Source organism: Sceloporus occidentalis, unplaced genomic scaffold (genome assembly GCF_023333645.1).
Source record: "Sceloporus occidentalis isolate IW3139 unplaced genomic scaffold, rSceOcc1.0.p SCAF_154, whole genome shotgun sequence".
NCBI lineage: Eukaryota > Metazoa > Chordata > Lepidosauria > Squamata > Phrynosomatidae > Sceloporus > Sceloporus occidentalis.
This window is the reverse complement of record NW_028317134.1, coordinates 1252141-1267366: the sequence shown is the minus strand read 5'-3', so window position 1 is coordinate 1267366 and position 15226 is coordinate 1252141. Positions and strand designations below refer to the sequence as shown.

At 36.7% G+C, this 15226-nt stretch overlaps 1 protein-coding gene across 1 annotated transcript in view; it reads right to left on the bottom strand.

The window, feature by feature from the left end:
* Nucleotides 1-3474: 3474 nt before the first annotated feature.
* LOC149280542 (integrin alpha-8-like) overlaps nucleotides 3475-15226 on the bottom strand; it is a 72176-nt gene continuing 60424 nt past the window's right edge. The window contains exons 27-30 of the mRNA XM_089500399.1: nucleotides 14217-14330; nucleotides 10296-10397; nucleotides 5991-6113; nucleotides 3475-3561 (exon numbers count right to left, since the gene is read on the bottom strand). Of these exons, the coding sequence (XP_089356525.1) occupies nucleotides 3475-3561; nucleotides 5991-6113; nucleotides 10296-10397; nucleotides 14217-14330 (426 nt within the window). The remainder of the gene's footprint in view (nucleotides 3562-5990; nucleotides 6114-10295; nucleotides 10398-14216; nucleotides 14331-15226) is intronic.

The window sequence follows — 15226 nt, the reverse complement described above, 5'->3', positions numbered from 1 at the left end:
GTAGTTTTGTAACCTACACCGGAGATGGATTCATACTATAAGACTACGTAATGTTTTTGTTGTGCATCACTTTAAAGTAAAGGGAAACCAAACCCCAACAATAACATTTCTTTTTCAAACTCTCATAGGCACTAATCGCCAAATTAAACACTTTTGAGACAATCCTGTTGTGTATTCCAGGCATGTAAAAACTCTCAGAGATCGACCAATCGTCAGGCTGCTTCGGTGCGGTAACATTTCCATTTAAATCATGGCTTGTCTGGCAGTAATCAAGAATGTCCCTTAAATACCATATTGCGCATATTAAAAACAAGCGGTATAGGGACTAAATTAAATATTAAAAACAATCCTGCTGTTCCACGTGATTAATCCAGGATATTTAATTGTCAGGGGGCACTGATCTACAACGAAGCCAGTGCCATGGAAATGTTCCAAGTCCTTTAAATAACACGCTGTTCAAACAAGCAATCGCAAAACACAACATCCCAGGCAGATAACGTTACAGAATGAAGTCACAGGATCCGTACCTACGGCACAAAAAGCCATAGGATATAGCATAATTTCATCTCCGCCAACTGTTTATTATTTTCTGAAGCATCCCAAATGGCCGTCCAGATAATATTCTACAGGGCTATTCAGTTTTACATTCTAACAGCCCACAAATCAAAATCATGGTGACTGCCAATGTTTAAACAATGGTTTGCAACAAAAAAACAAAAAAAATGTGTCCGCTAATTGTTGCTTTAGTTTCAAATTAAGTGAAAAATGTATTGCGCCAATACGAAAAATGTAATTGCTCTGTGTTTACTAGTTTGGCAATTATTTCATGAGTAAAGTTCTGGAGTCTATGCCATCTTCAGAAACGGGATATTTAGTAGAAGCGCACCGGGAACCTTGCTATAGTTTGATGATCTGTGATCATCCAACGCTCAAACCATCCTATTAATCCCAAGAGGATAGATGTCCAGCTGTATTCACTAAACAGCTGATCTGTAATGACATGGAATGAGTAATTGTATTCCAATTAAAAATGACATGATTTAAGAACACAATTTAGAAATTTATTGCAAAGGTACAGAAGGCTTAATAAATATCACTGGAAACAATGTAAGAAACAAATGCTTTTTATACCATCGAATCTTTCTGGAAAGCATAGTAAGAAAAGTGGTGTGAGCCCTTTACAAAATGTGCAAATTTACACTGAGAAATGACAACAAAGACGGTTTCCCACCCTATGCAACATAGACTATAGAGCCCACACACCTGGATCACATCCCTAACACCGTACTATTGGACAGTTTTACGTTGTCTATCCCCTACAAGTACATCAGCTAAATGGCCTTCTTGTACCATTGGTACTTGTTATAATTCGGTTGGTTTAGATCATTGAATGATGATATCGATACTGTGTAGTCTTAATATTAATATCAATATGGATCATAAAAAAATAAATCCTCCCAAAGATAATGTGAAGCACCGAGTAACAATATGTTCAGACCCAATTATCTGCAATTTCAATAATGAAAATTCAACGTTCCAAAGGTTAAGAGAACCTACTAAGCAAGTTGACAGCATATAGGCCTGGCTTGCATCTTTAAAGCAGCCTATTGCTGTCGAAGCTTTTATCTTAGCCAAACTGATTTAATAAACCTATAACTTATTCTTTTTCGTTTGCCGTTTGGTGTAATTGCCCCATGGTATATACAGATATATGTTGCATATTTTACTGTACTCTAGGAACCATTACACATGTATATTTAGTGTATGTAACTGTAAAATGTAGGACTTGGGAAAAGTGTCAGATCTGCTTTAAGCCCGTGGTAAAAGTACATGTCCGATGCACAAACTGCATCATGGTCTTGCCAGGTTTTGTGGAAGGTCTGTGAAAAGGCATATAGAGTGCATTGGCACCTAATGCCCACAACAAAACCTGTTTCTAGCACTACTTAAGAATGAGAAAGTATAGAATGACCACAGAAGTGATCCAGGGTTGGTGCTGGAAATGCTTGCTTTACTTCTCTCTGTACTTGTAGGACCCCCAACATCTGGTGGTGATGACCTACATGGTTCAAATCAGAACAGCCCAATGGGCTATCAACCCCTTCTAAGCCCACATTTACATTGTATTATGGTACCTAACATATTTTAAGTTTCCTTCAATGAAGGTGATTTGACAAAATCTAAATTCGCAACCTGACGATTAGTCACAACATAGACACTGTATACAAATAATATTTGAATCTGTATACGATACCCCATTCTAGAAAGTAAAACAGAATCCACACATGTTGCTCACCCACGGTAAGGAAATTATAAAAAATACAAACACAATACATTGCAATGGTTCAAGTCACCATAAGGGATATTGCTAATGAACACTAAAGATAGATTGGAAATGGAAAAGAAGATGAGATGGTAGGAGAATGTATATTTTAGGTACTTAATGATGTTCTGAGGACTTTTAGAATACAAATGGGGTATTTGGTTAAGTGCAGCACTTGTGATGTGAGTATCACTTTGTGAATAGTACTGTTGTATAGAAATGGTGACAGAGTAATGGAATGACAAAGGGTTACATAGGGAAGGGACAGACTGGAGAGGCCTATCTGCTCTTTACTCAGGTCAGGATTATTCCTGTTGCCCTAAAGCAGAAACATAAATCAGACTCCACACACCACATAGAGCGGTATCCTCTGCTTCCACAAGGTAACCAAATATTTAGAGCCCCTAGGCTGGACTCCTGAGCTTTACGGCTGTAGTGTCACCAGGACTCAATTGAGTGTTGCACTTGATTAGCAATTCTTTAGAGGAATATCTTTGGCATGGACATGAGGGCCCTAACTGATTTAGTGAAGTCTTTTTTGGTTAAAGCAATAGAGTTTTGGGTTAGCAGCTGGAGTTAATAACTGTAAGTATAAGACATACACAGCCTCTTGGTAAAAGCACTCTGTGAATAATATCTAGCAGTTTCTGATGGAGCATGTTAAAAACATTCCAATTTTCAGGATATATTGAAATATGTATTTGTGTTTCACTCCAAGTCTTTTTATCACTGTCCCAACGTTCCCTAAAATGTATCCATAATTGTTTATTTCAAGAGCTGTTCTTGTTGGTTTCATCAATTGGTCATCCAACGTCTTTTACCCGACAGTAGTTGTTTTAGACTATAATCCAGGAATTACAGTAATGAAGGCACTGCCTCATTGTTTAAAGTCATTTCCGTCATGTCCTTAGAGTGCACACACCATGCAAATTCCAAGATTTCCAAACAGGCCCTGGAAATATTCAAGTAAAACACTTTCTGTGACATCATAGAAAGTTTTCTTTCATTTTTCTTTTTTTAAGGCGCCGGAAAAGTTCTTCCGTGAAAATTCATCTTTTGGAGAAGTAGGTACATTCAAGTAGCCTCCTTTGTAGAAAAATAACCATTTATCTTGCAATTTTACTCCAACAATACAGCATTTGCAATAGTTTTCAAGCTTCTGCTGTCTTGTTAGTTAAATGTTCTGTGTCATCTGTTACATCATCTTGAGGGGGTCTTTCTCTGTCAAAGAATCCACACTGAAAAATAAAGAAACAAATAAATTCATCACATATATCGAGTGTATTTTTACTTAACAACCCATATGAGCCCCCCCACCACGTTCAAAATATTTTGCAGCTTCCACTGCTTTACTCCTGCCATCTAACATACCGCAAAGGATCTGAACAAATGTCATGAGAAGAGAATAGACACAAGAAGCTAAACTGCCAGACCTAACATAATAGGCAAGATGAAAGAAAAAGTCTAACATACATAATTGCAACAAAAATGTATCAAGCCCTTCTCAAGGTAAAGTCAACATTTCAACCCTACATTTTCTGATGGAGACCTGTTTGTGTAGGGTTGAAATGTTGTCTTCACCTTGAGATGGTCTAAAGTAACGACTTTTTGCTGCAATTCAGTAATACATTGGAGTGTGCTGGTTTTTTTCTTTAAAATATGCTTGCCATGTGTCATTTCCATTACAAAGGGTAAAGGCGTCAAGCAGTCTACTGCTGTTAGAGCTAGAAGGGGAGTCGGAGAACTGCTCTGTCTTCTCCTGCTCCTCTGGTCCACACTATTGCCAGAAATGTGAAGAATCGCGTGATCTCACATTCTGTCCAGCTGGATCAGCAGAAAACATAGACCAGTGGGGAGCGGGAGAAGAATGATCTGTTCACAAGAAGACAAATCTTTGCTCCTCACACAAGCACAAATACTTTGAGGGACATAAAATGGACAGTTTTTTTTTATCTCTACCTAATTAAGCAACATCTGATGTTGTAGAAAAGCACATATATGAAATGAGTGTTTAATGTCATATTCAAATAAACATTAGGGAAAAAATAGCATTTAGTAAATATAGCGGACATGATCAGGATTACCCATCTGACTGCAGAATGAGAATCCCGCTGCTCCCAGCAGAAAAGAACCAAAACCAACCACACTAAAATATATCCAGAAATACCTTTTCCTGTGTTCCTGTTTTTACAATAATAAAGAAAAAAAAGACATCCCAAAGGTACCAAATCTAGTTTTGCCTTGAGGATGATGAATTTAACAGAGTCTTAAGCAGCGTTTTGGCAGTACAACCTCTACATCGATATCCTCTACGTTGTAAATTCATTCTAGGGACATCAAGTTAAAGGGAAAAACATAAATTAGATTGTTGATACAAGCATGATTTTATCCCAAAGGGGGAAAGCCATGCTTGGCAACAAATACATACCGTATTTAAAGAGCAGATGGTTGTGCAATTTATGAAATCAGGATGTTGGCTGAGCATCATGGGAGTTGCAGTCCACAGCAGCTGACTGGTTATGGCATTTAACACAGGAATATATATATATATATATATATATATATATATGTAGTTAGCCTTGTTTTCTGCATCTGCCATGTCTAACTTCCTATAGGGAATTCTCTTGTACAAACAGTATATTGTATTAAATGATATCTGGAGCCTTGGCTGGATTCTTGCTTGTATCATACGTTGCAGTATTACATTATCCATTAACTGTGCCACAAAACGCCACTTATTTATTTATGTACTTTGTTTAAAGTACATGAACATAGCATCTGCAGTTACTTACATAGCATGCATGCTTTGGTTGATGAAGATTTGTAATTTTGAAGGTATGCTGCCATGAATCATGCCAAGCTATACTTAGTGTCCTTCTTTCAGGACACGCTGAAGCTCTATATAAAATAAGCTTTTGCTGTAGGCAGTCTTGGCACATATGTGTGCTATACGTGCTTTGCTTTTACTAGTATTGCCCGTGTAAAGTGGGCAGAGTGTACACAGGGTCGGGTCTTTTGGCACGTATCAAACTCCCAACATTTCAAACACTTTTTTGGGGGGTGTATCTAGAAGTGTGACAATGTAACATGTTGATAGGTACTCACGGAGAAAAATAATGACCCCATTTAATTTAGAAAGGGAAAATGTGCTTTTTCTATGTACGTTATTGTGGTTTTTATTGCTTTAGAACACTATGATATGCTCATACCCACCAAACATTCTAGAAAAGAGGGACACCAAAGAGGGATAGAGGCATTTGGGACAAAAATAAGGACTGTCTCTTCTAAAGAGGAACAATTGGAGCTATGATATCATATTGTAAATAGATTCATACGTTGTACAAGTTTATTGAAGCACACATCTGTCAGGGATATAGGCAGCAAATGGATGATGGAGATGTGACCCGTTAACAGATCAAGGCTGGCACTGGACTATCCACGTATTATTAACACTACTGTTTCATAACATAGAGGTTTATGTTACATTGAAGCTCTGCTAATAATTACTGTGATTATCTGTGAAAATAGGAAAAATGCTTTATAATGTCTTCTTAATGTTGCCTTTTACACAGGTACAGTTTAACTACCACAAGAAAAAGAATTTCTGCTAAACTCCATTTTTATTTGATTTGATCCATACAATGTATATTAACACAGGGAAACTTACCTTCCACATAACTACAGTCAAAATGGCCAATACCAGTAACCCCAGGAGGATGGCAAGAATAATGACCCAAAGAGGGATGGCAAATGAAACATTTGGAGTGGCCCAAAGCACGGAGGTTTTTATCTGAAACAATAAAAAGTCAGCACATGAGATATAAAAGAGCAAATGCCAGCAATGTCCAAATCCTAAACCTCCAAAGGCGATCTGCTTTAAATCTTATTGACTTCACTTAAACACGAAAACTGGAGGAGCTGCTAGACTGCTTTTAAAAAGAGAAGACATCCTAGAATACGATGATTAAGATGACTTTGTAATCTGTGTGCAGGTTTTGGATGACTCTGCAGGATCCCAAAACATGCACACGTCCTTATAACAATTTTGAAAAATGGAAGCAAGCGTGGGGTGTTTGCTTGGGGAGGACACTTAGTCCCAGATGCAGAGGGTTAGGAAGCCATCAGTCTTCTATATCTGACGGCTGAAAGGTTAAACATACATTTTAGTGAACTTCAGCAACAATATACACCCGCACTGCAACCAGAAATGTCATTTTGAAACAATGCCTAGAAATGTCAAGATTGGGTTCCTCAGAGATGGATCTTTGTTTTTATACTACTGCGTCTTTATATAAATATAGTTCACTGTAAATTGAACAAATGTTTACGCGGAGGCTCTAGATCATGTCTTATTGCTATTATGTCACTATACATATGGTAGATTGACATGGTTCACTTGGACCTCGGAGCGTTAACCCTTTAGATCATGACACAAGTGTATTGGAGTGAGTATGAGTATATTATTATTATTATTTATTGTTTTAAATAGCGCCATCATGTTCTGTAGCGCTGTACAATGGTATATACCATATACTTTCCAGGCTCTTGGCGGTATCTTAGGTTGCCTTATGGGCAGATCATACAACTGAATTTTGTGGTCCAATGTGCAAATTATAGAGTAATGTAACCTGAGTATAAGAAGTAATATGAAACAGTACTATAAGTAGTAATGTTTCCATGGGCATTTTAATTCCAATTACTCAGCAAATAATACAATTGCTAGGACGCGTGTACGGGCTGTGCTATAAGTTACATTGGACAGCCTGTTTATAGAATTTAAAATCCATCTTCCTCAAAGCAATGTCTCTCATGTGTAGGGAAATATGTTTTGCAGATGGCGAGGGGCTCCTCTTCACCATAGGGTGAAATTATGGCGAACATTTGGGAAATAGGACACTTTCAATCTCACTTTATCAGCTAAGCAAGTAAACTTAAAAAGAAGGTTTTAAGGAATTGTTAGTTTATATTTATATATATATATATATATATATATATATATACACACACACACACATATATAGTTTCTGCGGGTAAAAATGAACATTGTTTGTTGATCAGATTATGAATGAAAAAAAATATATTGCAAAAATACTCCTTTCCATTGCGTTTATGTCTTTAAATAATAAAATAACTACTTTCTTTATAAGGATTTAGCTTATTGACGTGCCTCTACCATGTTTTCTGACAATTTGGAGCCGACACGGAATTCACAGCGCTTTTTAAATCTTTACATAGATGTATATGAATCGATGCTCTGGTGGTTTAGTGGTCCCTTAAGTGGGTCTTTATATCTCAGACGGCTTCTTCTTATAATGGATTCTATTCTATAGACTTTAAAACCTATATATATATATATATATATATATATATATATATATATAACACCTGCAAATAACTCAAGCCTGCAGCAGAGCTTCATATTATAAACAGGTTTTTAAAAATGTTTACGTGTTAAAATTCTACACATGCCGTGCGTCCAACATTCAAGGACCACAAACAGCTTTCCATATCAATATAAATGCTTGTGCCAAAGGTCTGCAAGCTGCTTAAATGCTGTAAACAGATCTCATGGATATTAATCACGGCAAATTCAGCGTTTATGTTTTTCTAACAATTATTTCTAACAATCACATCTTAAATCATTATTACTGTAATTATAACCATTCCTCCTTTGTTTATAAATTCACATATAATATGCATTGTAATCAGTGAATAAATTATGGGGTGGGGGCATTAAAAAATCCCAAGGCATTGCATCCGATGCAAAGAATTCATATATTTCGATGGAACGGAGGGAATTTGTCTAGCTGTACTTCTTGCAGTTACTTTTTGTTTTCTTAGGTATTTAAATGATAAATTGATTTTATAACCTCTAACCTCTCTAAGGGTATGAGAAAATATTACATTTTCAGCACATTAAATGAATATGTATGAGCCTCACCACTTTTTGATATAAATCTCTGGAGAAGATATTAATGTCAGATGAAGTCAGCAGGATACTACATTGTGTTAGTGGGGGAAAACTGCAATTTTTCTGTACCATAAAATGTCAGATATCATATGCATTCCAGTATAACGTGCAAGCATAAATTACATCAGAAATTGTGAGAAAACCTGAAATGTGCTATATTTTTCAGACATCAACATTGCATTGTACAATGCTACAGAATATGATGGCATTATATAAATAAAATTAATAATAACTAGCATCCTACCTCTGTGTCTCTTATAATATGGCAACTTTACAGTATATAACCTGTTTTTGTGTATGTGAGTTTCTATTTAAACAAAATTTAGATTAGAATAAAGGCAGGTGTGTGAGAGGGTCAATCTGTTTAATGATTTCATTGTTCGTTCAGGCTGTTGGAGGCGTCCAATTTAATTGAATTGTACAAATAATATAGGCTTTGTCATTACTGGGTCATCTGGAGCCAGAGAATATGGCACCCCAATTTCGACCTGCTAATGATTCCCTGATACCTGTACTCATCTTCCCTCTGTGTGAATAGAAACCATTCAAAAGCCGAATAAACCAGTTCACCCTTTGTAAAAGTATGCTGCCTGTCGTCTTTGGGGGATGATAAGATAATTGCTATCTTAAGGCTATCCTGGAGCAGCTGTATCTGTAGGTCTGCTCCACAGAGGCTTTTCCCTCTCCCAGATCACCCTAAAAGATTGGCTTTGGAAGTTTTATCCCAGGTATCTTTATACTTGGTCTCCCTGGGGCCTTATTTAATTACATGTACCGTATATACTGCATATCCATATCTGGGAAAGATCCAGGTATGTTCTCCTAGACATTGCTTTCCTTATCCATATGAGAAGCACAAGAGGTTGGATCAAGGCAGCAAGAAAAAGTAGCTGAATGGTTTGGATCTATCTTTTCTGAGCGTACTGTATATGGAGTATGAAGCACAACAGTAATTAGATGATGCAGAGTTTTAAGAGGAGTTAAACAGATCAGAGGTATTCTATTTGGCTCTGTAAGCACACCCTCATTCCATGTATTTTTAGCTAATAAATGCGACAGAAGCTCAGTACAGCTAATTCTCGGTATGTATGATTTTTACAGCGAGGCTGTAGCGTCCAAGAGCAGCATTTGTGTTTACACTGACTCCCGAACAATCACACTTGTTAAGCTTCACGCAGGGATAAAGACTGCGCTCCAAACACAAACTACAGATTCTGTAGCGCTGTTTCAATAGGATACGGTGGAAGTCAATAAACTAATTAAACTAAATATCATCAAAATATGTTAAATATACTGGTACAAAAAGAGATGAGGGCCCTGATCTTGCAAGCTTACAATCTATTTGATGGTTAAGGGGGAAGAGAGACAGCAGGAAAGGATTGTTTGAGTGAGGATGGGTTGATTGTAGCGAGTTCGATATGGAGAAGAGTATAGCACTTTAATTCACATCAATTAAACACACCTATAGCTAGTACCTTTTTGTTTTCTATTGGTGTGACTCTTGTGAGACTTTGGTATTAAAGTAAAGGGTGTATTTTATCTATAAAAAGCTGAAATCTGTGTCAAATAGTGACACAACTAGCATATTAATAAACTTCGTGTTCTGATGTTTTCTCCCCTTTCCACACCTCCCACCCATACAATAACTGCCTGAACCAGCAAACACCAAAGTGGGACAGTAATAATGGAGCGGAGGGTAATTTAATGAGGGTAATAATAATAATAATTAAAACCCTGGGAAGAGAACGTTAAGATGGTTGCTCCCAGTGGCACAAACATAAGATGGGTGTCTAATGCATATTCACTTTAACCTGTAAAAATGTGGGTCCTCCATTTCACAGAAAGAGACATAGTTCACTTTGATGTAGTTCTAGGAATGTTTTAATGTTTTTGTGATGTGTTCTGCAATTCTTTATGTAAATCCAGATGCTGATTTAAACTGACTGACGATACAAGACCCACTCGCAGAATGCAGAATACCGCTGTATTCTTAACACTCACCGCTATGCTTGCTGCCGGAAGCTTTGCAGGCTGAATGCCATACGGCATCTTCTTCACTTCAAACGACACATTGGCAGTGAGAGAGTAGTGATCGTTTTTCCTCTGTAACACACAAATACAAAAGATATTGTACATCCGTTTTAAAATTACATGTAAGAAATGTAGGGTAATTTGTATGACTATATCATTGTCTCTAAGCTAAGTGCCAATGGAGAGTTTTAGTCGAGAACATGAGCTCCAATGACAATGTCATTAAAATGTCAATAAAATAAATAAAAACATACAATAAAATATCAGACCTCAGACTAATGTGTAATTATGCCATTGGCATTTATTTAGTACAGTAATATATATATATATACATATATACAGAAGTAATCCTTAAAAATTGTAGACATGGGTACATTACATGCATCTTCATGTTCCTTGAGTAATACTAATTAAATGTAGGTATAGTTATAGCTATATATAGTTAAATATATATATAGTTAAGGAGGGCCAGCCTCATTATGTCTAGACGGGAGATGTGTCCTGTGTAATGACATGGTGCATCTTTCTCCATTACATCTATTTTGAAAAGGTGCATTGTGTCTGATGTCATTCTGACATTACTATTCTCTTTTCATATCAACTCCTATCCATTTCGGAACTCAAATGAGACTTTAGTCAAGGTGAGGCATTCTTGATAGTGGGTACCGAGGTGGGAAAACTTTGTGTGTTATTTTAGTTAACGTGCCTCTGTGACGCACAACTTGTTTTGAATCTCTAGATTGTAAGCTTGCGAGCAGGGCTCTCTCCACCAAATGTATCGGTTTGTCTTAGTCTGTCAATTCTTGTCTTGTCATATCCCTTGAATTTATGTATTGTATTAAGCGCTGCGTAAACTGTTGGCGCTATATAAATAAAAGATAATAATAAAAGATAATAATAATAATCAAACTGCTTGTTTTCCGTAGGCTGTCATTTACATGGATGCCCTCTAATTTTGCAGATGTCTGTTGATGTGACTTAGAAAATATATGTGCTCATGTCTGTGAAAGGGGTTGTGCTGGGGACCTGCTGGTCTAGTAATCAGAATTTGGAAGTTCTTCCAGCTGCCTGATCATTTTCTAGCATTATTAGCAACATTATCCTTCCACTCTTCTTCTGGAGTCAGTAACAGGAACTGATATTTGTCCAAAGTGACATAGTTATAACATAGTAACATAATAATTTAGGATGCAAAAATACTTAAATCCATAAAGTTTAACGTCTACTTATGCCTCCTGATCCAGAAGAAGGCAAAAAAAATAAAACCCTAAGCTATTTGGGAAATTTTGCCATTTAGGGGCAAAAATTCCATCTTGACTCCAAAAGGCAATCAGATTTCTTCTTGGATGAAGAAGCTCTTAAATATGAATGTTTAAAGCCCTGTATGTATGATTAAGTGGAAACAAGCATATGAGTTTAATCCCTATTATGTATGACCTCTAGCATCCAGCGGTGCTCACTTATTCTCCTTGGATCAAAATGAGAAGTGGCCAAAGAATGTTACGCTTCACTGAAGGATTAATTCTTTAAGACTGACTTTTAGAAAGAAATACACTTGAGCAAACACTTGGAAATGTTATCTATAGATTTTGGCCTGTGGCCACAGTTTTGAAAGAAACCCAGATCCAAAGTTATATTGTTCCCTCAGCTAGGGGAAAACCGTTTTCAAGAACCGAACATTCCTTTAACATGGAACAAAAACACTAATTCCAATCAAACTAGTATTTTATACACAAATAAAAGGAATAATTTATTGTTTTTTTCCCATTAACGATTCCTTACAGATTTGATATCTCACGGACATATTTAGCACATTCTCTCTTTGTTTGGATTGAAATATTTAGTATATATAACTTTTCTTTTATCTCAAAACAGTTATTTTAATACTTTCCCATGTCTTACTTTGCTAAATATATTTTTTGTGTGTTCCCATATCAATATTATTAATCAACACCATAAAGGATAAAAATGTTTTTTCTTGTCCGATGATGAAGCATTACTCTTAATCCACATTTCCTGTATGAATTGTGACCATCTGTGCCCTTTTGAGTTTGTTAATGCTGTACTCCTATCATCTTTTTCCTTAATGTTTTTCTTAACATGACTAAACGCAAAAATACTGCAAATGTATGATAGATGTGCAGAACTGTGTTCGCCAGAGCTTACAATCTAGAAAGTAGTTTGTGGGAAGTCATTGAGCCAGACATAGACCTCACCAGAGATAGCTCTTGGGATAACATTGTTTGTTATATGGATGACTGATGTGCTGACGTGTTGCGAAGGGGGCAGAGTTTCTATAGCATGAAAGATCCTGGCATGAGAGGATTCACTTTTATTTAAGCATTGGGGCAATGGGGAAAGAGTCAGCTTGGCTTGCCTTTATCTGGAAATTTGGGAGGGGAGAAGAGAAGGGCTTTTTTTTTATCATAAAAGCGCCTTGGGGGTTAATGTGATGGGCTATGATAGTCAGCGGCCTGGGCCTTAAGTTAATTCTGGCTCTGAAAATATCTAACGGAGGTCATTCAAGATCTGATAGTTTAGCCCATACCATAGGCCAACGTTTTCCATATGGATGGGGGTGCAAATCAAGTATTGTAACGCTACTCATTTTGTGGCTCTCCTTCCATGTCATTTACCATGATTGTCTCCTATCTAAGCCACTCCATTCAAAAGGTGCATGCAATTTCCACCTTGCCCATTGGAAGCTCCAATATAAAGCTACCAAAGCACAAGCCACCTGAACATAAACACAACACGAACAGCTCAAGCCCATATTCACATATACTAAATATTCTGCAAAACACTTTAATATAGCATTAATATTTCATTTTGTAAATAATTGGACAAAAGAGCCCAGGAGAACCTCTACAAGACCCCAGGAGAACATTTCCAAAGCTGTTGGCTGTTGATTATTTCCTGTACTATAAATCGTGTTAATATAACTCCTTTAGTATTACAGGTTTTCTTTGCTTGTAAAATATTTGACTTGTTAGAAGCTGATAACACATACCGCACATTTAACTGTTATAATGTGTTATTTACATAGTGTCAAGAATTTCCACAACTCATGTTACAGTACTACATTTTCTTGTACGTAAACCATTCCAGCAGCAGAGCAAAAGTCTCCCAATAAAAGGGTTAAGTGCTGCCCCATGATCTGACAAGGTGGGATTGCAATCCATCACGGCAAGTGCAGTGCCATAAAATGCAATGGAAAATATAAACTGCGCTGCTGGGATTTGAATTGTTCCAAAAGTCCAAAGATAAGGCATGTGATTAATATCTGATACTTTGATCTATATCCAAAAGCTTGTCTTGGCTAGAAGACAGTATAAAGTATCAGGCTGGCTTCATGGCTTTTGTTCCTCCAAAAATAACTTTGGATAACTGCATTCAATTAACCATAGATGTGTATTAACAACCAACGGTTGTCATGAGCAGTGGAGTGAGAGAAAGAAATGTTCCAGGAACACTGACATTTATTGATAATGGATCCTCAAGAAATCTATCATTTATTGGCTTCATTACCTTTCTATGTGCATCCGATTATCACTATGGAGATATTACTAATGCTCAGTCCTCGTTAGGGATCAGATAGTATGGACTAGTATGGACTAGTAAAGACAGTCCTTACCAACCATGGCCTTTCAATTACTGTTTACAAAACCCAAATGTCTCAGCCAACTCGGGTCAAGGCTAATGGGAGAGGCAAGTTCCGCAGCTTGTGTCAAGGATAAGCATTAACGTGATGTCATAATCATCATCCCTTCATTTTTGCTGAGTTGGGCAAGATATATATATATATAGAATGGAACAAAAGTAACACAGCACATAAATGGCTCTGTAAAGTAAAAACAGTAAAAATACAGAATTCGATCTTTGTTATGTTACCTGTAGAAAGGTTTGTGCCCACAGTCGTGATCTGACTTTTAGCACTGCTCGCTGTCCTCCATCTAAACGTCCAACTTTGCATGATATTGTTAAACACTTCACATTTGTGCAGTTCTGTAACAAAGTTAAATCTATTAATTGAATTTGTTGCAGATTGCCTATAATACATACTCTGATAAATAATTACAAGTACTCCCAAAGGTCAATTTGGTCCTTCTTGAAGTAGAAACACACTGACATTTACCCTGCATAACCAATGCAATCAGATAAAATTATTATCCTACCTCAACCTTAGTGAATAAACCTTACTGGGGTTTCTAGCTAGAGTGACTGCGCCGGCCCTGTATAATGCATGATTTAACGGGTTAGGAGAAATCTTCCTGATTCAGATATACATTGTACAGGGCCAGTCAAGCTCTCGCTCTCTCTCTCTCTCTCTCTCTCTCTCTCTCTGCAGCAGAAGCTCATTGGGAACCTTCATAGTCCATAGGAGCTGAAACACAATGTCTGTTTTTGACAATTTTGTTGCTTTCCCAAATGCTCATTTTCCTGGGATTTATCACTGTTGGCAGTCGGTACAGAATGGTTGTTAGTTGTAGTTGATGGATAAAAAAAAAATGTCAAGGCAGTAAAATTATTACTGAGATTAGGACTTTTCCAGCCAAAAACACATACAGATAGTATCAAAACATCATTACGGAGGGGAGGATAAACCAGCAACCTGGACTTAATAAGAGAACATGTTTCTAATTACATGAGTAAATGCATAAAATTGTGGGTATATTGTAGAGCATGACAACCATAATTATTAAATATATTTCCTTCTTAAGTCTTGTAAGGGACAGAAACCTTGAAAAACAACTGAATATTTTCTCAAAACTAATATAAGTGTGTAATTAACTTAAAGTTTTATGATGGTGACTATAAAACAATGACTCCCATAAAACAGATTTCTGGAGGAATTTTAATCTCAGATGATGCTCTAATCTAATAGACAACCAAAGATATGG